The 27,959-nt window shown below is 40.2% G+C and overlaps 1 protein-coding gene across 1 annotated transcript in view; it reads right to left on the bottom strand.

Moving 5' to 3' along the window:
- ALCAM (activated leukocyte cell adhesion molecule) overlaps window positions 1–27,959 on the bottom strand; it is a gene marked incomplete at its 5' end in the record, with an annotated part of 115,048 nt that overhangs the window by 28,528 nt on the left and 58,561 nt on the right. Inside the window, 3 exons of the mRNA XM_083854366.1 lie at window positions 58–122; window positions 4,075–4,294; window positions 6,975–7,075. Coding sequence (XP_083710492.1) covers window positions 58–122; window positions 4,075–4,294; window positions 6,975–7,075 — 386 coding nt within the window. The remainder of the gene's footprint in view (window positions 1–57; window positions 123–4,074; window positions 4,295–6,974; window positions 7,076–27,959) is intronic.

The following is a 27,959-nucleotide window of genomic DNA, read 5'->3' as shown; positions in this document are numbered from 1 at the left end:
AAAGGGACTTCAGGCAGCTGTTGGGAACATAACTGTGAGGGAGAATGCTGCTCTTACCATTTGTAGCTTCTCTGTTTCTAAGAGGGTTGCTTGATGTAAGATTTCTGGTTGAGAGGGTTGTTCTAAAACATAAATAGGATAAAAGTACTGGTGAAGGGAGCACAAACAGCTGTTTGAAAAGCAAAAAAATACTAAAAATAAGTGGACTTTTGAAATGAGACAAAATAATCTAGCCTGATACAGTCTTACCTACATTTTCCTATTAAAAGAAGAAAAGGTGAGGTACTTCTATTTCAATATTAGGAAAAGAACAAGAACAAACTCTCACTTTAAATGTGTCACGCCGTCCATAGTGAATTCCATGTACTCTGACAATACATCTTCTAGCAACACAGACTAGTCCACCACCCAGGAGGACAGAACCTGATCTGATCTATCGATTTATAGGATACACATAGTGGAGAAGGAGCCAGTAGTACAGAAACTGTAGCAACAAAAAAGCAGCTTTCCTGCAGATATTACTGTAGCTAAGCTGTCAGCATTATAAAGGAACAAATTGAACCTAATCATTCTTCTGATGTTTATTTTTCCTAACTGGGATTATTACATTTAAGAAATTCAGATGATAGAGGAAAGTGTAATTATTTTAACCGATTCTGTGTTAGTTATGACTCTCTTAAAAAATATAAACTTTTTCTTCAGTGCCAGTTAGTCTTCTTATTTACTTTTATGATGGTAGATGGACCTCTTAGCTTGCCAAAGTGGAGGATCTCTCAGTGTTTCCATCATAAAAGACTACTTTCTAGGGACTATATAACTTGTCTGTTAAAACAGTTTGGCCTGAAGCCCGGAATGCAAATTTTTATCTCTAAAAGAGACAGTTTTGCCCACAATTTTAAAAGAAGAGGGGAAGAGTGAAGGAAAAAAAATAAATGAATGTCTATACAGTCAAGGAAAGGCTCTACACCCTATGTGTACTGCTTAAACAAGCATACTTTTACAGAGTGAAACATTCTTAACCATGTCATCTGTTTCCCCAAATCCAGCTTCCTTTGAAATACTGCACGTACTTCAGTAATCCCAGCCCTAAGTGGACTTCATCACTGTCTTGCCAAAGTCTCTACACACACTGATGAAGTTATTGATGTGCAGATGCACTGCTCCTGTTGTCACAGAGGTAGCAGGCCTGTGTGTTTTCCCAATAATCCATTTTATCTGTGTGCGTGTTTACGTGCAAGTGCACAAATACTCTTCACTTGGATGACTACCCCAGGATGGAACAAAATCAGGTCAAAAGGGAAATGGAAGTGAATAAAAGAAGCTATTCATCTGACATTTTTCAAATAACTTTGCTCATGGCAAAAAACAAAACCAAACAAAAGACACAGTCAAAGCTATAAACTAAGACTGTCATATTTTCTTCAAAGGACTAATAAAGATTTTTATTTTTAGGAGATACAGGTATGTTTATTTCTCTTTTGTTAGCTTTAAAGGAAAAAGGCTGATCTTTTCCATATAAGAATCTGTCAAAGGTAAAATATTTTCATGTCAGTTCAAGAAAACATGGTTTTAAAAGACCATTAACAGGCCTTTTGGGTCAGATTTTTGGGTTCCATAAACAGGGATAGTTGCCTGCCTGTCCCAGTCACCATCTGATGAAGTCCTGACACCTTCCCCCACCTCGGCTTTGCTTCTTTTTGTCTCTCATCTCCCTCAGGGCTGGTTAGAGAAGAGCCTGGCTGTGGTGCATAAAGGCAAAGGGAGGTCCCCTTGCACTGTAGCTGCTGTGTGGGGCTCTCCCCATTTGGAGTGCTCTGTGACTGAGCAGATGTTCTCATTGAGAGGCTGCCACCTGCTCTCTGTGAGCTGCCTCTGAGAGGGAACTGCTGCCAGAGCCCCACACGTGCACCAAGGTAATTCACTGCGGAACACTTACTTGGCATTTACCACCTCAGCGTCTGAAGCGAGGAAAAAAAATTTAAACTTGGCAGCAAACCCCACTTTGGTGGGTTTGCAACTTCAGCACACTGCTTATCTCTCAGTTTAAGAGCTTGCCAGAGTACTTTGCAACTCTATATAGGCCTCATAATAGAGGGGAAAAGAATTCACTGCCTACAAAAGCCGAGTGCTGGTGCGGCAGGACAGCAGCTCCTGTCCGCTGGGCTGCCCTGCTTTGGAAACTGGCCATTTAATTCCACAAAAAAGTTGCTGACAGGATCCATCTGGAGAGCTGATAGTGCTTGTTTGAGCAGTCAGTGAGAGAAACTAGCAGGTGGTACCTGCACAGTGAGCCATTTCAGCTCCTCAGTCCTGAGATAATCAGGTAGCACAGCTGAGGATGGAACAAGCTCCAGCAAAACCCAGAATCAGTCCTAACTTCTGGGATGCAGCCGAGTTTCAGGCATGATATTCTGCTTTATGAGGGTTACACTGCAGCAGCCTAGCTCTGTACCTGTGGCTCAATGAGTTAGAAACTCCTCTCATTAAATAAATGAAGCTTGCCAGCTACTCTTAATTCTTCTGCAATTAAAGCAAGCAAGCAACTAAAAATGAGAACTTAGAAACCAGACTCAAGAAAATTAAATGCAAAGAAAAGTTAAGAGAACCATAAATAAAGTTGTGAACGCAAAGTGGAAAAATACAAAGGTAATTCTTCTTGCAGCGCTAAGTTGGCTATATTACATGCGTGGCATCCTCCCTTCTTATCTTCCTTAGTAAATAGGAGCTTTCTCTATTAGAATTAATGCACAGAATAAACCAGACAAGCTGTGCTCCATGGCTGAGTTAGCATTGTGTTAATGCTCAGTAGAGTACACAGTAATTCAAGCAGTTAGCGTTTCATTTTACCATATACCACTGCCTCATCTACATATTTACCACTGTGCAATAAGTAAACATGATAATTCTTTATCATTTCCTTTGAAGCACTGTGTTCACTATGTGTGCTCTGAGCACACTCCTCCCTGTTGTCATTAATTCAATTGTTCTTGCAGTCAAATTGAAAGCGAAACAAGGGAATTACTATTGGCTTCTAATCTAGCTTTAAACTCATTTATGTGACTGACAACATAGATTTCATTGAGGACTCCCTGACACCTTCTACCTGAGGGAAGCAAAAGGCTGCCCTTTCAAAACATGAATTTGTGTTTTTCAAGCAGAGTGTGATCTCTTTGAAACTGCCTGTACCTGCAGTCAGTGTGTTCCCACAACAGACTTACTTTGTAAAAATCTGTGCCTGAAGAGCAACAAAGGCCAAAAGCCATGTAAAAACACGAAGCTAAGGAAGATAAGACACCGCAGTCACAGTCCTGTGTCCCTAAAACTCCACAATGGATGCCTCCCCAGGCTGACTCAGGGTTTGATGGATTACACTTGTGCTCTGAATCAGCACCAGGAGGGGACCAGGCTTGTCCCTGCTCCTGTGTGAGCTCTGAGCTGGGCTGTGCCTCTCAGGGCTGGGGTTTGCACTGCAGACCAGCCTTGCCATCGAGCTGTAGTGACACCGAACACTAATGAACCTTGCTGCGCTCTAGGAGAGAATAGCAGGCTGGTACTTCTCCTTCCTACCATTCAGAAGGGGACAAAACAAGCATTTGGGGCTGGTGGCTCATTTTCCAGCCTCTTGCTCTCTCCCTCACCGTTTGTGCTGTTGATCAGTAGCTGCTCAGAGCTGCTTCAAACCTCCCCCCTGAAATAATCCTGCAGACCGCACACGGTTAATGTTTCCCTCCTGCAGAAAAATTTGCTCTGAGAACAAATGGAAAATAATCAATGCTAATTTTACATTTTTCATTTCCAAGGCCAAATGACATCACATAAGTGAGTCATTATCAAAGCCTAAAATTCTCTTTGAGCCAGCACTTATCATGAATAAACTGCAAGTGCAGGCAGTCCTGTTACATAAATGCCACCAGTAGATTACATTTTTGAAAGCTGCAGAAATTTGCTAGTCTTAGTAATTTACTGAGCCAAACTTACTTTCTTGGCTTCAATCCTGCCTTAAACAAAAGTTTCCGTAATTTATGATTCAGATGCTGATGAATGTCAATGGTAGTAACAACTAGATTTACTTACTGAAAACTTTGACTATCGTCGGCTCTTCGGAAACATCATCTTCTGTAACTAGCATACACACAAATCTCTTTTCATCACTGATTCTTGCATTTCTGATGGATAATGTATAGTTTTCTGAGAGACTCAACCTGTCTTTATAGTCTGGTACATCATCGTACTGTACATTTTTTTTTGTTGATGATCTGAAGGCAATAAATACTGGAGATCCGTTTGGCATTTCCTATAATAAAAGGAAAAACACCTCTATTTGCATAAACACTCATTTAAAAGTTCCTGAAGATTTGCAATTGGTACAAACATTTAATTAAAAAAAAAATCTGCAAACTGTATCAGAGGCTTTTTTTTTCTGATTAATTTCTGCTGTACATAGAAGAAATTCAGTGTTATAAGAGCTAGTTTAAGACTGCCATTGAGAATATCATCAGTAGAAATTATTTCAATCCTTTGGTTCCATCTCAGTGTAGCAAAGGGCGTTCTCTGATAAAAGCCAGTGTTTTTGGCAGCACTTGCCACTGTCTGTATGAAAAAGTATTTGAAATAGAAACATGTGTGAGCTAGTCTCAAGAGCTCCAATTTCCTTTTTTTCATTATTGTTTTATATATTCATATGGTTTATTTGGGATATTTAGACTTTATTTCAAATGCAGGATTTAATCAGGCATAACTGCCTATTTTATTCTAAATTAGTTGTTAGCTTTTTTTTTTTCCTTTGTCTTAAAGGACCCAAGAGCTTGTAGCATGGGAATATACATACAACCAAATATTGTTAATCTGCAAAGTATTGTTTTCTAGACAGCCTCCTTATGCAGTTGCCATCCCAAGATGGAACACAAAGTTGACGGCCTTGCACAAATCTCTCTCTCTCTCAAAAAACCAGAATTTTATGAGGGACAAAGTTAAGGGGGGCAGCTCCACAGGATTTGATCCCTTCCTCCTTTCACAAACACAGGATCAGAGCAGGCACAGAGAGTGTCTGCCTTTATTTAAAGAGGTGAAACACTGATTCTATCTTTACGTTCAGTATTGCACCAGGTGCTGGAAAGGTTGTAATTCTCTTTTATCCCTTACACCTTGCAGCACTGATGTTAGTAGTGTGCCCAGCACAACCCCTGGACTGCAGAGCCCACAGAAGCACGATGATGCTGTGACCAGATGAGTGGTGTCAGAGCTGGCCAGGCAGCACAAGGCATCAGCTGGTTGTGAAGTTTAAATTCCCTTACAGTCTTTCTCCCTTTTCTACTTTTAACTCTTGGATTTGTCGAATGTTTTTCACACAGAACACACTGTCCTGGCTCAATACTCTTGACAAGAAGTCGGCTGCCAAGTGGAAATGAGCTCATAACTCCTGTGGCCCACCCAGCTGCAAGCACACACAGGTAGACACTGAAGTGAGCAACAACTACCATGGTGCAAGTCTCTCTGTGCCTCCAGATTCCCACCAGGAACCCAAATTGCTCCTCACAAGGCAGTAGAGAAGAAAATAGAGTTCATCTTTCTTCCAATAAAATAATCCTCTGACCAAAAAAATCTAATCCAACCCTGTCTGTTTCCATGCCCTGGGAGAAAAGGTACCACTTTCCCTTGGTTGTGTGTGCTGTCAACAATTTCATACAATAGCAACTTGGATAAGCTTCTTTGTATGTTAGGTTTTGTGCTCCTTTCCATTTAGAAGAAGCTGCAACATCTCCACCTCCTGCTTGGTACTTGTCCAACACAGACAATCCAAATGCAATGGAAAGCGACAATGTGTTTCTTCTTTTCAGAATATCCTTGCATCTTCAAAGAGATGGACTTGTGTCTTCCCAAGAAAAGTCAGCAGACTGAAAAAGATACTGTCAAGTGCAGTCATTCCATCTTCTGAATGCTCACGTGAAACAATTTTACTGTCCCTTTTTGGGGAAACCTTCACCCCAGACTTCTGACTTCACTTCCTGAAAAGTGCTTACAGGAAAAGAACTATTGAGTGGATGTGGGCTGCAAAAGCTGCAAACCTGAAGATAAAAAGGAAGGAGCTAGGGGAAAATAGGACTCCCCCCACCACTGGCAGACCATTCTCCTGTAAAAATAGGCTAGTGGATGCCACTTGCAAAAAGAGAGAGAAAACTACATAATTTTAAATCCACTGGAAATTATCTATTATTGCAGGAACATTTTGCTTGAGAAGAGGAAATTTAGATGAACTTCACAGAGGCAGGAAAACCATTTATCTCAATACAATCTGAGAAGCAAAAGGGGCTTGGTATCCCAGTGTTTTTATGCTTCTAGGTTTCCTTTGGCTTGGATATGCTGATTCTCCTTGTGGCCTGGAATAGTGATCACATAGAGGAGAAGCTCATCCTGTGGTGTTCCTACTGCAGGCTGGGCAGCACACCTAGAGAGAACTCATGATTCTGCCTCTGCTCCCTGCCAGAAATGGCAGTGAAACCACCAGCAATGCTCCCAAGGTCAGCTCTGCTCTCTTCTCCGCTGTGCATTGAGCACAATGAAGCCTGAAACAGATCTGAGTGACTGTCAAATCAACCAAAGATGGGCACAGTGCTTTTTCCCAGGGATGGAGCACGCTCTGCTTCAGGCAGCCGACTTCAAAAGTGTTCAAATGTACAACAGTGGCTCTGTCAAGTGAGGGAGACACCATGGGATAACATGCCAGATCTCTAATACAGGTTGGCAGAGAACTCTCGACTAATTATTTCTCTTGAACAATGAGATTAATTCCCCAAACCTCTAATCTGCATTTGGCACAAATTATACAGCTTGGAATCTTGCAGTCTTACAAACACAGGAATAAATGGTTTCATATATGAGACAGAAATCCTATCATTTGGGATCTTAAAATCTCACACACACACAAAATACACATCATCTTATAACAGCTCTAATAAATAAAAAGAGATACTTACATATTTCCATTTTCCAAACATAAGACCATCTGGTACTTCTAGAGGACAAGGCATAGTAATAGTGTCTCCATATATTGCATTGACTGTGTACAATCCCAGAGCTAGAGGAGAAAGAGAGGAAACAATTTTAAGCATTTTCTTGAATTTCCACATGCTAGCTAATATTTGGTTCACACCTATTGCAACAGCAGCTCCTTTGCAAATGGCTATTTTCCAGCATGTAAGATTTATAGGATCCTCAAACCTATAACAAAACAGAACTCCTGTCACTAAATTTGTCAAGTGAATGTTAGAACCTTTTCGGACCCATCCTTCCTGCCAGAGTCAATGGGAGCTAAGTAGACTTCCAAACAGGACTGCACCTGCTCTATCAGAAGAATATCTACACTACAATCAGGATTGTCTCAAACTTAAAATGTACAAAGGGAAAATCCCTAACCTTTGTTTTCTTCTTGTGAAAAAAAAGCCTGGAGAAGTTACATTACAACACAATATTGTGAAGAGGCCAGCAAAGTGATACTCTGACTGCTGCATAATAATAAGAACATAGGAAATGATGATAGAAAAGGGAATAATGATATTAAAATGTGTTCCCTAAAACATGGGGGAAAAAAACCCCCAAAAAACAAAAACAAAAACTAGTCTGCATATTTACATTTTGGAAAAATGAAGTGAAATGCTTCTATGAATTATTTAAGAACAGCTTTTTCAGAAACCTCAGCACAATGTTATTGTGCTAATGCATACCAATTTACAGGGGAAAACTGACCCACTTATTTTCATTGTCCAAAACACGTGAATTGAACAAAATCAACAGACCCTAAAGTGGTGAAATGCAGAAACGCAAGGAAGCTTAAAAGGGAAGACGTTACAACTTGGTGCCTTTGCTACAATTCAACTTTGCTCCTCCTTTCCTTAGCTGCCTCTTCTTTGCTGCTCTTTGCTGATTTTGCCTCTAGTGCTTGCCCAGAGAGTGTGCTGGCAGCCTGCTTTCAGCCACACATCTGCAACTTCTGTCAGACTCTTTGCCCAGAGATTCAGGATCTCTCCCTTTGCTGTCCCTTCATTTGCAACTGTAGCTTAAGGGCTTGCTGCCAAAGGAACTGTATTTAAAAGAGTGAAGTAAGATGCTGGTGATGTAGCCAGGTGTTTCTGAGGAGAATCATCCATTCCTTCTAGAAACATTAATTTTTCTGGAGATTCAGCCCTTTCTCTCTACAGCTGGAAAAAGAAGCACGCACCCCCAAAGATCTCAGCCTCAGACCCCTTTGCTTTTCCCAAGTCCTAAGGCAGCTGCCTAGAGAACCTGATATTTCTGGAGTGCATAGATGCACTGAATAGGGAGGCTTTTCCACGGGATTGTTTTTTGTTTTAAAGAAAATCATGCCTTTTCAAAGAGCCAAACACTGAATTCCTTGCCTGCAATTTAAACTAGAAAGACTCCAGAGCATTTTTCTTGAGTGAGGACTTCAGAGCTCACTGTTAACATCAGCTTGTATTTATCACACGTATCAGAGTGACAAATGAGGCTGTGGGGCTTGTGCTGTGTGATATTGCACAAATAAAACAGTATTCCAAAATCTTCCCTTAGAGAAGCTGCAACCTGGATGGCACCACATGGTTAAGGCAGAAAAGCAGGCTGGACTTTAATGGATTAAAGGAACACAGGAGAGAACAGGCACCACTACCCACATTTATCTTAAACTTTCTTTCCTTCCCTCGGCTCCTTTTCAACTAAAGCACTGGTTATCTTTCCGATTCTGTTATTTCATTAGTCACAAGCATGCTTTAGATGCATCATTCACACTATAAGAAATGGATGCTCTAATTTCCTATACGGTTCACGGAGACCAGCTGTTTCCTAAATGACAATAGCGGTCATTCCACTAGGTGGTGCTGAGTAAGAGCAATCTTTTAAAATGAAACAAAGATTTTTCAAAGAGATCAGATAACTTCAATTTCATGGAAACAGAAGAAATGCTTTACAATATCAATAGAAGTAAAATTCAAAGCTGGAAGAAAATTTTCCCTTGGCCCTTTCTTGCACTTATCCTCATTCTGATCACTAGGAAGGGAGCAATACAATTTTGGCTTTGCAAGCTGAATCTGATTTTTTTTTTTTCCCTACAGCTAGAAAAAGCTATCCTTTTGTTGGTTCTCTCCCATGGGAGCAAAATTACAACAGACTTGCAAATATATATTCAATTAGTAAACTGGTTAGTACCTGTTCAAATTCCAGCTGTCATTAATTTGAAATCTGTAAGGTATTTGGCATCACATGGAAAACCAAAAACTGCTTCTCTGATATGAGATACTCTTTGGTATTAGAGGAAATATTCCCTGTCATTAGTGGAAAATGAAATGCTGCTCTCTTCTAGACACCCATTTAGCCCCTGCAAAATTGCTAAGGTAGCAAGTATACACTACTGAAGACTCAAACAACAGCCTCATTAGGGTGAATGAAAATGTTTCTAGAGAAACTCTGTAGCATTCAGAGTAACTGATGAATAGCCTGATAAAGGGAAGGACTGACCTCTGAATTTCGAGCTCTTTCAGCTGAAATGCATTTCTTAAAATGGATAAAATCATGACTTGCCATAAAATCTGCCTATACTAAAATCAGAGTTTTCTCTGAATTTGTTAACACGGAACCAGAAAGACACAGGTTTTACTTTGAATACAGAGAAATAGTCCTTGCAAAAATATGAAAGGTCTTCCTGCAAAATATTCTTGTCTCACTTCTGTAGCAACACATCTAACACATTGAAGGAGTGCAAATTAATTGAGTAACTGCAAACTTTCACCATAGTAATTGCAGTAATCTCCACAAAATGGCCCTACCAACCTGTACATCTAAGAAAAAAAAAAAACAAAAACCCACTTCAACAGAATTGGAAATTCCTCCCTCTGTTGCTATTAGACATATTTGTAAAATGGTGGGATGAAGAAGAAAATGATTGCTTAGTGATATGACAGTGCTTACCATCAACCATCATATTGTAAGGGCTCTTTACATAATTTCCAGCTCATTCTAAGAAAAATAAAATGAAAGCAGGATCTACAAATACATAACAAATTGTTCCATGCCCTAACATGGTGCAGGGTCAATGTCAGGGCCCTCATTTCTCATTAACTCTGCAGGAGGGCGCAAAGGCGACCGCAGGGAATAACACGACGTCACCAGACATTATGTCCTGCCTTGCTCTATTTCTGGAGCACCTTTCTGTAGTTAATTAAGAGCTCAGCCAGCTTCCTTACGTGATTTTCAGATGTTGTCTTCTAAAACTGAGCTAATACTGCTAATAACACCACTAATTCAGAGGCAGGATCTTGTCCCACGTACATGGAGAGGAGCTCTGAACTACACCTGTACCACTTTCCTTCCATTTCTTTACACGTGTAAGAGGCTTGAGCAGGGTGAGATTTACTTCATTTCCTTCTCTTTGATCCAGTGCTGAAGAAACTCTGAGCCAGATGAGACCAAGCCACACAGGTTAGAACATGGGAGGAAAGCAGCAGCTTCATGAGGTATGATGGCTCAGAGAAAGATCCCAGCAGGACAGTGGTAAACTGAGATGACATAGCTATTGATGCTTTTAACTGGAGTATTTTCCATGTCCCCATGGCAGTGCTAACTGCAATCTTCTTTGTGAAACACTGCTCTCTGCCTGTGTTTCACAAGTGAAGAACCAAACAGTACCCACATCTTCAAGGGACAAAACAAAAAATCATTAACAGAGAAGGTGCTGTTGTTACTTTAGATCCTCACCAAAAGTATCAGTATGAGGCAGCTCATATTTTAGACCAATTATTTTTAAATCAGGATCATATAGGAAGAATGCATAGAAGGTAAGTTAAAAAAAAAAAAAAAAAAGAAATTAGGAAGCTGATGTTTCTCCAAGGAAATAACTAAAGCTGTAGGAAGTATGTGGAAAGCAGCCATGTCTTCTACCTCTACATTTCATTCACAATACTGAAGCAACTCCTAGCTACAAACACATCTTCTAATTGCTGTATCTGAAACCTCACTAGCACAGGTACTGCCTTTGCACTCACCTGCACAGCAGGGCTTACTTCCAGAGCAGTGGAAATCTGGGGAGCTGAACCTCCCTCAGTACCTTGGTGTCCACTGATTTAAATGATGCTTTACACCTAAAAAGATGTCCTGTATTTTCCTTTGCACTTAATGTTTTACAGCTGATGCTTCTGCCCTGGCAGGTTCAGCAATGCTGCTTTTTATTACACTTTCTGGACCCAAGGAGCAAAGTCTCATTACTAGAGAACAGCAGGACACGTTGGCTGCTATGGCTCTTTGCAGCAATCAGCAGCACGAAGCAGGGGAGGTCAATTAGCAGCTTCTGCAATGGCTGTGTCCAGACTCAAGAGCTATTATGTCTATTTAGCACCTACCTCAGAAACTGTAGTTAACTACTTTGGAAACTCTACATTAGGATTAGCACTCCAAATTTTGAGGCATTAGCCCTCCCATCTTTCTTTCAGCAAAGTCCAGGTTAGCCTGTACTAAATATAATCTGGGAGGCTATGAAGCTTTGTTTCATTAAATAAATATTTTATTACTTTTTTTGCTATTTTTCTTTCTGCCCTCCACTTCCTAAAGGGATTTCAGCTATATAGGCAGACACACAGGTCCTACTGGGCACCCACTCAGGTACCAGCATAAATTGCTGGTACTGACCTAAATGATTTTTTTTTAGGAAACATCAGTGTTTCTCAAAACCGTTACACATTCTTAAGATTGGGAAGGCACCTTTTAAAGTCACACAACTCTCATCTCACTAGAATCTCCTTTTAGGTTGCTGTAGAGAGTGGTAAGCCTCCTAGTTTCCAGACTAAACAGCTCAGCTCCCTCAGCCACTCATCACAGGACTCATTCTCTACACCCTTCACCACCTTAATCACTCCTCATTAAACACACTTTTATTAAAGTAATTTGTTTTTTAAAGACAAAGCAGTATATGAATGACAGCAGGGTGTTGGTACAATACAAAATGCATTAGAAAAGAACTCTCCTGCTTTAGATGTGACAAGACTCGACAGCAGGTGTTGACTGCCCCAACTGTTGATAGTTGATAACACCTTAAAGCAGGTTTTAACACAGGAAAGTATTTTTCATTTAATTAAAAGCACTCTTTGGAGAAAAAAAAAAAAAAGAAAAAAAAAAAGAGAGAGTTTACAAAATCACAGACTGATTGAGGCTGGGAGACATCTAGAGGCAACTGGTCCAAGCACCCTGCTCAAGCAGGGCAAGCTACAGCTGTCCAGGGCCCCATCCAGATGGCTTTTAATCATCCCCAAGGAAGAACACACCACAGCATCTCTGGGCAACCTGTGCCAGTGCTCAGTCACCCTCACAGGAAAAAAGTGTTTCCTGATGCTCAGAGTTACAACCTGTGCTTCATATTGTGCCCACTGCATCTTGTCTTGTCACTGGGCATCACTGAGAAGATCCTGTCTACGTTTTCTTTGTACCCTCCCTTCAGGAATTTGTATACACTCGTGAGATTGAGATTCCTTCTGAGCCTTCTCCTCTCCAGGCGGAGCACTCCCAGCTCTCTTAGCTTTTTGCTATAGGGGAGATGGTCCAGTGGCCCTTCCCTGGACTCCCTCCAGTATGCCCATGTCTCTCCTACTGCAGGACTCAGAAAGGGACATACTGCTCCAGGTGTGGCCTCACCAGCACTGAGCAGAGGGGAAGGATCACCTCCCACAGCCTGCTTGCAGTACTTTCCCTAAGCCAGCTCAGAATCTCACTAGCCATCTTTGTGCAAGGGTACATCACTGGCTCCTGTTCAACTCTGTGGCTACCAAATGATCTTCTCTCCACAGCTGCTTTCCATGCTGCATGGACTCCTCAGGTAGGGCCCAACTTTTAACTACTCCTTCTCCCTCTCTTTTCATTGCCTGGAAAAGTCACTTTTTCAGTAAGTCATTAGTAGGCTTTCAAGATTTTCACAATAGCAGAGGAGGCCATATGCAGCAAACATGTCTTGCACCTTTTATTTCGCCACCTGTGCCTGATAAAATCAGCTGAAAAACACAACAAAACCTATATGGATATAACGGGCCTTTAAATAATCTTTTTTTGCTGAGCCACAACAGCCAGGGAGCCAAACATCACCCAGCCTTGAGTCTTCACCTTTCTACAACAGTGGTCCAGTTTTCTCAACAAACTTGTCCTTGTGATCCAGCTTGCCCTGCTGAGAACAAGCCTCTTCACATGAGCTACAATGGGCAGTCTCATGCACAGCTCACACAGTGCTCATTAATTCTCTGATATAGCAGAGAAAACAAAAGATACACTTCTGGTTAAAGCAAGGAAGAAAAGGGCTCATATTATCAAAACCTACATGTAAGACATCTCTTACTTCAGCTAGGTGGGTATGATCATCTGTATGCTGGGGATGAAAATAGGGAAGCAGGGCAAACACTCCCAAGAAAACTCAAACAGTGATTATCTTCACCATACAAATATGATTAAAAACTAAGCTGCATGTGTTTATTGATATGTTATCTGATACAGGTTATATAAACAGTCTATTGTTCCTTATCTCTACCTGTTTAACTAGTGAGACAAATCCACACCAGACCAACTGGGTCATCAAAAGGACCATTAGTTACAAAGAGGGAAACTAATTGTAGATAAACACATGCATCAGTATTTAATGCACCAAACATTTTTAAAGCAACGTAACAGAACTTGCTGAAGGGTTTCTTATACTTTAAACTGGTATTCCTTCAATTAGTTTTAACCCTGAATAATATTAGATCCCAGGCAATTTTAACACCAAAGGAAAAAAAATCATTCATCATCTTGTAAGCACTGATGGAACTGACAGCAATTACCCTTCAAAATACACACAGCTAACTTGAACTCTTTGAAGATGTGAAGTAACTTGCACATTTGGGACAGTTTGTGGTTTGCTTTGGGGTTTTTTTTGGCGGGGAGGGGGAAGTGGAGGAGGGAAGGAAAGGGAGAAGATCCAGCTAAAAATGTGGTTGTGCCTCTGGAAGATGTTGAGTTGCTTTTGACAAGCTTGTCAGATAAACACTTACTTAAGTCCAATGACACAAGTAGCCAAACCCCCACATACAGGAGCACTTATGTACTTAACAATGATTTTGGCAAGTACTTGAGCAGGCTAGAGAAATAGGGCTTGGCATCTGACAACATTAAGAACTGGACAGTACACATCAGGAAACAGGCAGGGTATTTAAAGCCAAAGAGATACTGAAAGCATCAGAGAGTAGTTATTAAATGCCAGCAGAATTCAGCTGTCATTACCCCACACAAGCATTAAGTGTGTTTAAATCACAGTTGTTCATGAATGAGGAAAAAATCCTGAAGGAAACATGTCAGCCCTTCAGAAATCATCTTTCTTATGAATACTAACAATTATGCCTTCCTAATACCATAGAAAACAATTGTTTTCCTTATCAGTACAAAGAAATGAGCTATAATTACAAACTAGCTGAGATAACTTGTCTCCTCTGACCAAGGTTACATGGGCTCTACCACCTACATCAATGAAGAAATCCTCAGCCCACTCCTTCAAGAGGACTGAAGTCATTGCATGCTTCTCACTGGCTCTTTCCTCTATAGTTCAGCCAGTCTGGAATGGCAGGGATGGACAATTTTCCTACACATGCATATGATTTGGCTTTCTACATATCCTTAATTGTGAGCTCCAGGCTGAGCCTCCATGAGTTTAGGTCCAAAATCCCATGGAGCACTTGAACCACACTTTTCAAAGTCCTACATGAGGACCAAAAAGAGCTCTGAGTGCTGTGTGCCCATCAACAAACCAGACTACTCAACTGTTGTTTATTTCACTGAGGCTACTTCTGTTCCAAGATCTCAAAATATCCAGCTGTTTCAGTATTTTGGTCACTATTTTTCCAAGTTCCCAAACCAGAAAACAGCTTTTCATCTCCACACTCCTTTTCTGCACAATTTGCATGTAGCCTGATTTGAAACTTCTTTAGCAGAAGCTTTTGGGAAGATAGAGGGAAATTTCTCCGCAAAATTTCTCTGAGGAAGTTGCGTCCTTCCAAGAGCAGATGGTTTTGCAGTGGATACCACAGGGCATAGTTTACAAGGATTATCATCATTGCAAGCTTTTCCCTAGGGAGGTCCACACTGAGCATTTCTCTGAACATCTTCTATCATCATCACTGTTAAAGCACTATGCTGGAGAATATACAGGAAAAAAGCTTTTTCATTTTGAATGTACCGAAACACCTAGATTGCATCTAAATAATGATGACTAATAATCTTTTGTCAGCTTAGTAACTTCAAATATTATATATAAAGCAATAATCATGACATTTTCTAGATCATAATCACCAAAAGTTTCTAGAATTTTTGATAGGTATGCAAAAGAAATTTGCACATAGTCATACTCCTTTAAAACTTGAATGGCCATCATTAAATGCATTATCATTGTCATTTAAAGTAAAACAGATACTGCTTTCAAGTCAGCAAAGCTTTCAAATGACATAAAAGAGCTGTTCCTAGCATTACTCTGTGCAGAGCTGGAGACTAAATGAGCAGTTCAAAGCTCAGTAACTGATGCAAAATGCTACTGCAAAGTGAACTACTTGTGTCAGCACATCAACCTGCCTGCCTTACCACCTCAGCCTCGCTCCAATGCCCAGCTCCATGAAGACAAAGGAAACTGCTAAGTCCAACAGCTCTGAAATGGGTCCAGAAAAGCTCCACTTTTTAATCCATTCCCTTTTAGATCAGGAAGGCTCCAAAATATGCTAAAGAACTGCAAATAAAACCCACGAAAGCCACTAGTGCCTTTGTAGCACATGGGTTTTGTTATAGCAAGATTTTCCTTCCAAAGAGAAAGACCTAAGCTTCTTTTCCCAAACCACCACACCAAAACATCACCTGTGATTTCAGTGCCCTTCTAATCACACTATTTTATGGAAACTGTAGCTTTTGGCTCAGAATTATCTGTTTCTGGATTCAGTGCTAATCCCAAATCAGTCATGTTTGTGGACTTAAATTTTCAAGTCCTTTGAGTAAATCCTACAGGTTTAAAAGAAGTTACATATATAGTAATGTTGCTGTAAATAGAAAAAAGTGCAGTGTAATTCCAAGCAAATATTTACAAATTAGACTTAAGGAACACACAACCACCTACTTAAAAATGCTTGAACTAGTACAACGCTAACAAGGGCAACGTTTCCACAAGATTCAGGTGGAACCACATCAGAAGACACAGCCAACATTGGCAAAATGTGATCAGCATCAGGAAAAATCCAGCCATGACTCCTATGAGCACCACAGAGCAGGAAAAAAGTTCTTTCCCCCAGCTGATGCTGCAACTGAAAGACCATGGTTAATGATTTACTTTTGTGCAATTTTTTACAAAACATTGCTTAGTATAGTTTTCATTATTCGGAGATAAAATGGCTAATTCATCTTCTTACAAATATTCCTCTTCGAGATGTAGCCATGACTAAAGGAACCATGACCAATTTTTTTTTCAACACACTAAAAATTTGAGAATAGTTTATTAAAATAGTTACTAACATATGGTGTGATTTTTTACAAGTGGTCAGGCACATCTGCCAGGGAAGTGAGCTATAGCTTACTAAAGTCTGATGACACAAGCTATCTGCCAAGAGATGAGAAGCAAATGTGACTCGGAGAACAGTTTCTGAGTCAATACTGCAAAGAACTTTTACTTTAAAGGACATACCTAATTAGGCAAAATGGGATCAACAAAGCCTTTGTGGCTTGGTGAAACTTCTCACTGTTAGCCCCTGGCTGCTCCTGAAGCTGCTCCTGAAGCTTCTGATATGCTTCTCACTTGCACTTCTAAAGCACTTCTCCATTTGTTAAAACTATTCAAATTGGTTTTTATTTCCTCATTATTCGTATCAGCAATGCTTGTGTGTATCCAATAACTTGAAGGGACTTGAAAGTTTCTACTAAGTCCAAAAAAACCTGCAGCTCAAAAACAACTACCTAAAAATCTCCATTATATTCTTCCACGAATCTCTTTTTTTTCCTATTACAAAACGTCAATAGACAGCATACTAAAAAAAAGATCTTGTCCTTCTTGTTTCTTCATGACTTGATATTTACAATACAGAGTATACTGAACTTCTTGCTAGTGAATCTTAGTAACAATTTATATTTTACAAACTTTCCAAAACATGTATATATCTTGTATACTTACTTAAGCTTGAACAAGTCTCAGGAGCAAAATCAAAGTACCATAAAGCAAATAATATTGCAAAGTATGAGGGAAGAAAAATATCACATATCATTCTAGTTAAAAGTAAATAAATGCAGTGGACAAAAAATTAGGATTTAGGGGAAAAAAAAGGCAAGTAACACAAAACATTAGAAAAGGTGATGTAGTTAATACCACCAGAGTCCTTCTATGCAAAAAATACTCAACAGCAAACAACTTTCTTCCCGTGAATTGTGTCCTTTCTGCCCACAGTCAGAAGGAATAGGCCCTTCCACTTGTCTAAGGTCTTTCCAATTTGAAAAATAGTGTCTGACAGGTTCCAACAATGAAATGTTTAAAATCATGCCTGTTGCCCCTCAACTTCAAATCATGATCTGCTCTGTCAAGGAGTCCTAAAACACAGGAAAAGGCCAGATCTCTCCTATTGACTGTTCCCAATCTGCAAATGTACTTTTCTCCATTATCTGCACATCCACTTGGGACTTTGTTTACTCATGCAAAACAATTCTAAGGTGTCCCCAGCTTCAGCCACAGGCTCGCTATCTGCTGTCCACATTCACCTCTGAAACAAACTGTGTTTTCAGCAAACAGAGAAGACCTCATGGGGAAAAGCCATCATTTCCTATTTCTCTCTTTCAGTGCTCCGAAACACTTGCAAAAGATTCAGCTGTATTCCTGTAATAATCCCATACAGTCCAATGAATAAGAAATAAAATATTTGGTGAATGTAAGCTTGATGGGTGACTCACAGAAGGGCACAAGGCACTGACACTCTGCCAAGATGGGCATCCAAAATTGCACATCCAGTACTGTGCATCACAGAAAAGTGTTTTTCCTCCCTGCCCTTCATCAAGGCTGTAGGGTCCACTGCTAATTAACAACGTCCTGCCACGCTTGTCTTACTGCAGTCACACTTACCAGATCTGCTGCTTGCTGGCTTTAGTTATTCCCAAAGAAATCAGCCAGATTTCATGAGAGAGAAAATAATAACCTGTGACTGTAATGTGTACAATGTGTACTGAATAATTTTTTCACTGAATGAGCTTCATTTACCTGTGGTGAAAGCCATGCACTAATCACCTCAAAACAACAACAAAAACAAAGAAAAAGGCCAAAGCCTTACAAAAGCTCCAACTTCAGAGGGCACAGATGAAGGACAGATTTATCCTTCTATGACACTGAGTGGGTGAACAAAGTGGAGAGAACCTGCTTGGACAGACACCCTAGAGCTGACAACAGGCTTCTGGCTGCTCTGTCTTTTTTCCAACTGCTTTCCCTACTGATAAGGGAGAGCACAGAGCAAAGCAGATGAGATGAATACAGCCTTGCCAAATCATACACAGGTCTTTGTTACCTGGAAACGAAACCTATCATTTCACTGATAGCACAACAACACAGATGTGGAAGGGCAAAAGCTTATTAAAAGTATAATGCTATGATTCCTTATGGTTTATGCTAAAATAAGTGACTAAGAGCTCCTCTGTGGCTCTCTTTAGATTTAATGGGGTCCTCACAGACAGAGTTTTTTAAATTTCACAGATGCCGGTAGCCAGCCTTGATATTGGCAACAGCCTCCTGCCTTAGGAGGATGAGTTGAAGCAGATGTGTACTTTCACCAGTAGGAGAAATCAGCACCACCTTGAATTCTGAAAGTTTGTCTTTGCCTGCCTTTCTTAACCAGCATGCTGAAAACTCACAAGTGTGCCCAGAGCAAAAACTGTAAGCAACATATATAAAAAATATATAAAACCAAAGGTTACACAGACTGGCATTCAATGGTGAAATGTAGACACAAGGATGTGGAGATATCTAAGACTGTGACTTCAGTGCCCATCGTGTCAACTTGTGGATATTACTGACATGTGTGAAGGCAGGAAATGCTGCCAAGTATCATGTTCTGCTTCCACCTCATATGAATTTACATTTCTATGTGCATATACAAACTAGAATCTGATATGCTATCACTTTTCTGCTTTGCATGAATTGGGGTTTTTTTACAAAAAGTCCCCAAACCACAGCTTACTATAATGCTGAATATAGAAAACAATCCTGGAGAGGAGCACAAAAGAGCAGCTCAAATCTGGTGGATGCAGTCACAGCTTACAGTGATTTTTTAATATAATGTAACATTGGAACATATAGGTACTGTCCAGTTATTGAACTACTTGCTCTAAGTCTGAGCTGCCCTCTGGAGAAAACCATGAAAGGTTAGAAAATGCAGAGCATGATTCCTATTAATGCTTTAAATTAATATAGGAGTTACTTTCTAGAATTTTAATATGTAGTCATTGCCTTCTGCAAATACAGTGCTGCTAAAAAGTTTTAAAGCAGCAGGATACATTGCAAGGCTTATATGTAGGCCTAAAAAGTTACCCTCAGTGTGTGAAAACAGAAGCGATAAAGAAATTTAATCTTTCAAATATTTATGCACATATTTATCTTCAAGAACAAGTAGTGCCACAGCATGAGGATGGAGGCACGAGAAATCAACATAACTACTAGAAAACTGTTATGTTGGCTAGATTATTATAAATCTTGTGGTAGCATCCTGAAAGTCCAGGACCCCATTTGTAAGATAATACAGAGACACAATCATATGATTTCTCTGATCCAGTCCAGACCAACCTTATGTAGAGCACTTTAGGAGCCTCGTGGAGCCAGTACTACTGCCAGAGCATAACCCCAGCTCAATGGACCCCCTCCAACTCCAGGTTTGTGTCTATGCCACCAGAAAAACCTGCTACATGGTTTGCAGGAAGAGAGAAACTGACTGCCTGGTTAAATCACCATTCAGGCTTCAGGGAATGTGTTTCCTGCACACAACTCACGTCAACACAATCCTGAACAATAGTATCCAAAATGATAGCAACTGCACAGGCTCTGGTGCTTGTAATTTCAGATTTTGATCTGAATGGCCAAGTAAACAACAATTCCTGCAGAGTAGCCCACCTCAGATGCACGGCTTCCAGTGCAGAGTGGCTACACTTATGTTGTCACTGGAACTCTCTGTAAACACCAATCTTGGTGTGAAAGTCACTGCTTCTCTATATACCTGTCAGAAACCCTGCAGAGAAGGCAGCCGTGCTTTAGCCAGCATGACAGCTGCTACAGTGCATCATGCTCCTGTAAACTGCCTTAAAGCCCAACTGCACTTTTAAGCACATTTGAACATCTTGGTTTTACCTATACATTTGGGTCATAATTACCAATTTCCCTGTCTAGGTACTGCTGCTGCTGCCCATATCACCACTTGCCCCTGAGCAGGAACATAGAGGATGGGTCTCCTGAGTTGTTACTCTGATTTGTGGCAGGAGCTTTTACCTGTACAGTGCCAGTTATTCATTTTTTTACACTAATTATGTACTCAGAGAATGACCGTTTTGCAACCATTGAAGACAAGGTGCTTGCTAGGTAGGGCAAAGCAGACAAGCTACTGCAATGCTTGGCTGTAGCAGATCATGTCCTGAAGAGCAGAGCCTTCGTGTGCACCTTTATGCTGCAGTCCTGTGAAGTGAGAGGTGCCCCACTTCTCTCCTAAGAGCACCCTTGTGTTTCCTGCATAGAAACACCATTCACAGGGAGTCTGTGAGGGACTGCTTCAGCTTCTGCTCATTGGAAAGCATCCCTGAGTCAGTTGCAAGCTGTTCTGCTGTGCTGTGGTGATAAAGCCATCATGCCTGAGGGGACTCCTAGAGCTCCCATTACCTACAGCCCTCCCAAACCACCACTCAGTACCAAGAGGTCTATAACCATGCTGGGGACCTGGCAGAAAACATTCCTGAAAAGCAAAAACAATCTTGCAGCTACTCCAAGCCATCTCTGACCATCTGGAGGGGTCCTAGGATGGCTCAGTGGGTCAAAGAATCTGACCCCACAAAGAAAAAAAAAAATGTTCTGCCTTTTGTGAGGATGCAGAACATCTTTAATCATCTCCAGCTTCTGTAAAAACATGCATTCATTAGCATAAATATTTAAAAAATGCTCCTATACATAATAATTCTAAAGACAACCTGAAAACTAATTAATAGTTCTGTAATCCTTTTTTTTTTTCTCCTCCCTCTTTCTGGAGCACCATCTGGTGCCCTTCCTAAAATACCAAGGCTGGAGAATTATTTATGTGAGCTTTGACCAGGTCTGAACAGCTCACAGAATGATGTATGTTTTTAATGCCCTGATACTGACAACAAGCCTTTTTTCTCTAAATTAATGGGAAAAAAGTGTCGCACAGTGAAGATAAAAGTGACTTTGTGAAGTTTTATTCTTTAGAAGTTGCCTTTTGTAACAGATGAGGGTCTTTGCAGAAATGTCAGTGTCAGCTTGTCTGACCAAAGGGAGGGATACCATGGCACTGTGGTTCAGGTTGTGTGTGCACAGTGAAAAACAAAGAAGTTACCCCAAACCAGCCCCACCACATACACAAACAAAACCCTAGATCAACACATGTCACCCTCCAGCAAAGGAGTAGCTGCCTTTAGCTTCTCACAGGTACAAATCAGCTTTTTAGGCTGATTAGTTTAACTTTTTTTAATATGTTTTTCTTTTTCATAAATGCATTTGATATGCAAATTCACACTGAAAAACAGATGCTCATAGCCTAAACCCAACCACAGAAGCACAGAGTGGTTTGGGATGGAAGGGACCGTCAAGATCTTCTATTTCCAACTCCCATGCCATGGGCAGGGTCACCTTCCCCCAGACCAGGTAACTCAAAGCTCTGTCCAGCCTGGCTTTGAACACTTCCAGGGATGGGGCAAAGTGGAGTGAAAGGCTGGTTTTGAGACCCAATACAGGTGTTGGGTGTACCAGACCCCACAGAGCAGGGCTGCAGTGCACCCCCTGCTCACCAGCTGGTCCCCAGTCATTCCCCCTCCTGGAAAGCAGCACAGAGACCTTTGAACAGGAACCCACAGCTTTTGCATCAAAGGGCTGTGAACCTGGATCTTTGGAAACAGGGCTCAAAAGTACCTCTTAAAAAGACGTCAACTAAGAAAACCGAAACTCTCCATTTTCAGATCCCTGTACTCACCAGCAAATCTGAAAGCACTTACTTCTGGACATAACTGCTTTTAGCCTTGTTTTAGAACAGCACAAAAGATGTCCCCAGACATGCAGTGCCTTGAACACTATGGTGTGGAGGGCTGCCAGCTGTGGCAGAGCTGGGATGGGGAGAAGCAGTGACAAACAGTTGGCACTAAGCAGCTTTACACTGGGTGACAGACCACCAGTCTGCAGAGTTGTAAGTGTTTCATTTTATACCCTTGGCATTATCCTGAAGTACTGTTTAATAAGCATCATGCCTCTGCTTTGAGGTTGAAATACCAGAAAGTCCCTGGGAGTAGCTTCACACCTGAACCTGCCTTCTGTGCACCAACAGCTGCTGCAAGAATTATTTTTCTTCTCTAGATAGTCCATATAAGTACTTGCAACTGGCTCCTACAGTATTGAAATGAGTCCAACATAAGATAAATATCCATCATAGCCATAAAAAAAACCCCAACAAAACTCAATATATTAAGTGCTCTAAAATCAAAACAAGGCACCTTAAATCAAGCTGAATGCATCTGAGTAGGTTTTCATTATCTAGATTTATCTTAGGTACATGTAATTTCTTTCTCATTAAATTGCAATATAAATTGTACGCATAAAAATATTAAAACATATTTTCTTCTCAAAATGACTAAAATGTGATAAAAGCCCACACAGTACTTTCCCTTGCCTTGATGTTTGCAAGAGAGTACCATATGGCTTGTCTGAATCCCTCAACGAGAGTTTTCCTGAATTCAAAACTAATTTGATTTGGCAGCTCCTTCTTTAGAAAAATGTAAATTCCCATAGCATGTTTTAAATTATATTCTAGCTAACAAAACATTATTTTCTTGTTCTAAGTACAAGAAAGCTTTTACTCATTTTTCATTTTCATTATAAAGGTAAATTCTTCAGCTTTCAGAACTGGCAGTAGTATTTTTTTTCTAAACAATCATCTCTGCACATCACTAATAAAGTAATATTTCATAGTTGTCTCCAAGCCTCTCTTGTATCTCAACATATTAGGGCACTCCAAAGATCCAGAGTATATGGCAATCCTTTTCTTAAACAACTGTGCAATCTAAGAAAGAAAATCAAAGGAAAAGAGCCTTACTGAAATCTATTTTCTCCTATGGGGAAGGTGTAGCACAAAGTTCTGATGATTGGCAAGGGCCAGGCAGCATCATTTGACAGGCAGGATACTCTGGGTTGGTTTTCCAAGGTTGTGCTACAGAAGACCATCCTTCCTTTGACTTGTATTCCAGAACTACCCAAGTAATTCAATCAAAAACTAAGGGCTTTTCTGAAGAGGTCTGCCTATAGGACATGCAGTATAGTCTGGTTTTGTCTGGAATTTCACACCAGGAGGAAATCACTTCTTTATTTTTCATGATAGATGCAATAGCTAGAAACAGAAATTGCTATTTAGTTACACTTCAGAGTGCAAAGTAATTTATCATGGCTTGTTTCTGTGGGCCTAAAGAACCCTGGGCTACAGGTTTTAGTATGATAAACCTTCCTTACAGCTCTGCTACAGGCTTTTCTTTACAGCAAAGGAAAATGAAGCTTGTGTGACTGTTGCTCACAGGTGCAGGAACACAGCAAGACAACAATTTAAGAAGCTGACAATTTCCACCCAAATTTCACAGGAATGTAATAAGAACTTCACATCAGAAACATTGTGAAGATCAGGAAGAGGGGAACATAAATTAATAAATACACAAATTATTGTGGACAGCTGAGAAAAAGACTGTAAACCAAGCTTAAATTGAACAGGTTACCAGATCATCCACCCTGTGGAGAACTTTGCACAGAGGAGACAAGTTTCCACAGGACCTTCCACTAACTTTGTAGACACACTGATGGGCATGAAGCCATGGGGAAAATAGCCACTGTTAGGTCTACTGCCCCTCATTTCCTTAGTTACATCTCAAGACCTTTCTATTCAGTCAGTTCTGTGGTTGAGGGTGACCTGGAGCAGGCTGAACAGACAAGGCTCTGAGAGAGGCATCAGCCTCACAACAATGGAGAGATGGCAGGAGGACACATCAACCCCTTCCCTGCTATCTGAACAAGTCATCAGCTCAAATGATCCTTAACAAGGTGAGCTGTGGTTGTAGGCCTGGTTTTCTATCTCCACCCATTAAGGGATAGAGGTATACTGTTCTAGGAGTAATCTCACTTCATTAAAACTATTATTTGAAAAGCAGGAAAGCAAGAGGAAAAAAAAAAAAAGTCTTCATCCCCCAAAACCAAAATGCAGGCAATTCAGAGGGTGCAGCAGGTTTTCTGTATCAAAGCACAGTCCTAACTAATCTTACAGAAGCAATTCTAATTAGGCAGGAAATGAAGAACAGTTCATTTCAGACTGGCTGAAAGAACAGTGGATTGATTTAAATCAAATCACTGATTTTAATCACGGATTTAAATCAACCAAGCAGGACACCTTGATTTAGCTCATCAACTTTAATCTTGTACTTTTTACTTTTTTCCTAATGAAAGTTCATTCATTTTGTTAAGATAATGTGGGGAATTGTGAAAAGAACACACTTCATGTTAAAATGGCTTAAAATCTTTATTCTCACTCAACATTAATGACTTGTGACATCAAAGCCTGAGCTGACTATTTTTTTAACAGTTAAAAAGCATAGCTTTTCAAATTCATTCACATTTTAAAGCTCATGAAACACACTGTAAATTATTTTAGAGATTGTAATAAATCTAGGTCTTAATAAATGTAAAGATTTCTGCTTAAGTATCTTCTAAAACTGGATAAAACAACTCCAGTTCGAGACACCACAGACTTTAATCCATTTCTGTGAAAGAATATTAGAGCCCACTAGAAGATAACACATGATGTAATTTAGGTAAAATTATTTAAAGTATAAAACCTGACATTGTGCAACACTCTCTTAAAAAAATATTAAAAGCTACTCTTACTTCAAGATATTTTTGCAATTGTGTTAATACAAAAAGTACAAGAAAAATGGTGCTGAGACCACAATCATGATTAAATGTTCAGAGTACTTTGAATAAGAAATAGAAATCCTGATTAAATACTACGCAATGAAAAGAAAAAAAAAAAAAAGCTTCATAATTTATGGGGGAAAAACAATTCTGAAATAAATGTAAGCAAAGAAGGAAGAGGATACACAGGGACAATTCTTGTGCTGGAAAAGGCCTGGAGGTGACAGAAGAGCAGAACGGATTTCACGTGCAGGTACATGTAATACAATGTGGCAGCAGCACAGGGAACAACAAAGTGCATTAATAAGAATGAAGAGAGACATTAAAATGAATCAAGGGATGTTTCAGGAGAGTGGACTGAGTGACACATTATTTCTAGCACACCTAAGCGTTATCAGAGTACAGCATTGGTGCTTCATTCACTATTGTTTCCTTTTTTTTCCCTTTAGAGCCTTGACAGAGAGAAAAGTTGTAAGAAAACACTCATTTTGTACCAACGCACATCAAGACATACCTCTCCATATAAAACCCAGCAAAGCAAATACAGAGTTACATCAGCCAATAAATACAAGACAAAAGCCCAGGAAGCTTGTGGGCAAGCAGTATCTCATTTTAATTGTCGATACAATTCTGACTGGTTTTGTTAGGGAAAAGCTACTGATGAAAAATACCAACTCCTAATCTTTATGAGCTACTATTTAAATCTCCACCAGGGTGCTGGGGCTCTGCTAAAAATGAGCAATGAAAAAATGGTGATGCTTTATTCATCAGTCCTGCCCTCAGTAGGCATTCAAAGCTTTGGACTCGGAGCTGCCTCTTTTCCATGTCAATGTCCTAAGCGCCTTTCCCTTCTCCCCTCAGCTCTGCAAAGCTTTGACAGAAGGATGGGGAGGGAGCCCATCTCAAACCATTCTGAGCTAAAGCAGACCTAAACAAAACTTACAATTCCTCCCAAAAAAGATTAAGTATGTTGGATTTGCTCAGATTCTACCTTGGAAATCTCTGAGGATAATTTTTTCCACTCTTACTGACAATGTTCTTGAGTAAGAAAAGATTTACATTTGAATTTGAAGTGTTAAGGTATTTTCCTTACAAACTATGGGAACCTGAAGCACAAAGTGTCAATCTGCTAGCCGAGGCAGATACAGTGATTCTGCTTTTATTTTTCTTTGACACGGCAAAGAAAAGAAGGACTTTTTAAACACCACTTGAGAGCACACAAGTGATAAGAACAGTCAATCCAGAAGAAACATTCAGAAGAAAAACAGACAAAACCAAGCTACTGTGGGCAAATGATGAAGATTAAACAAAAACTCCAGACTGCTGTCCTTTGGCGTACAAGTCAGATAAATTAAAGTACAGCTTAAACAGCAATGCAGAATTTCTCCTGCTTTATCGTTAGGAGCTTCAGCTACTTAGTTTTGTTCGTTTGCTTTGGAGGTAATATTCCAAGGCTCAAGCTAGATGACCTGTGCACCCTTGGTAATTGAAGTTATCTACCTGCAGCTCCAAGAAATTAAAAGAACACAGCTGCAGATTTTCTGGGTACCACAGCCTTGGAGGGTTGACCACTACAAATACATGCTACAGAGCAGTTTACAACATCTTAAATAGTTACACCCTTCACATAACAGCACCTAACTGTGCCAAAAGAAATACTCTGCAAAAGCATGGTTGTGATGCCAGTTAAGAGTGAAAGGGGTGACACCAGGAAATAAATGCAGCTGCATTAACTAACTAATTAACTAATTAACTAATGGTGCTAGCATATTAGTCTCTAAGCATCTTTTGCACTCCCCTCTCTCCTCTCCATGCCAGCAGGATTATCTAGTGCAGTTTACACCATGGACCAGACATGTTTTTAAAGCTGTATTTGTTAATGTCACCTCACCCTCCAGTGTTATAAACCAAGTTTATGCAATTTGGTGTGGATTGTTCAACCTTGGCCTCCCTTTCCAGCAGAGGAGAGGGAGAGGGAGGACAGAAAAGCTCTCTCAATGTCAGCACGTAACTTTTTCCTCTCAAGTCTTCACACCTGCATCTTTCAAAATTACAGGTTTTAAGTGAAAGTCAAAATCCTTTAAAACAAACCCCATACTTTCTATGCTTTCAAGAGCTTCCATAAATCACAGGATTAGAGTTGGACAATGAAATTGGCTCAAATGCTATTTCAGGGCACTGAAGATGCCTCATGAGGTACTTTATCATCTATCTCATCTTAAACATAAATTTTTCACACACAAAAGATAAGATCAGATACACACCTACACTGCTTATAAACCTCAGCCTGTACAAGCCCCTCTAACAGGAGGAAAGTTGCATCTTTGAATTCATGTGTTTATTTTGCAAAAATCACTAAGCTTGTTAAATTTATGTATTAAAGAAGAAACCTTTTGGTAATCAATAGACCCTCCCCAAAGACAGAGAGCACCTATTTAGTAAAGTAATAGCTATCCCAGCTGGTTTTGGCACACCTAGCTAGATACACCTATGCCAGCTGCTGCAGTCAGATGCAATCAAGGACAGACTTTTCCCTGTTTTCCATCACAGCCAGAATTGCTATGCTTAGTCACTTATCATAACAGAAACACATGCTTAGGAATAATTACTAAAAACACCTTACTCTGTACTTTTCACCAGATTTCACTGTGCAGATTAATCAAAGCATAAAACCTAATGATAGGTTAAACCTTGGACTTAGCTGTTTTCAGAAGGACACTTGCTATGTGCTGACACACCTCCTTTCTTGCCTCTTCTG

This window comes from Zosterops lateralis (assembly GCF_965231275.1).
Source record: "Zosterops lateralis genome assembly, chromosome: 2".
NCBI classification, from domain to species: Eukaryota; Metazoa; Chordata; class Aves; order Passeriformes; family Zosteropidae; genus Zosterops; species Zosterops lateralis.
The sequence above is the reverse complement of the archived record's forward strand: the minus strand, read 5'-3'. Positions and strand labels throughout refer to the sequence as shown.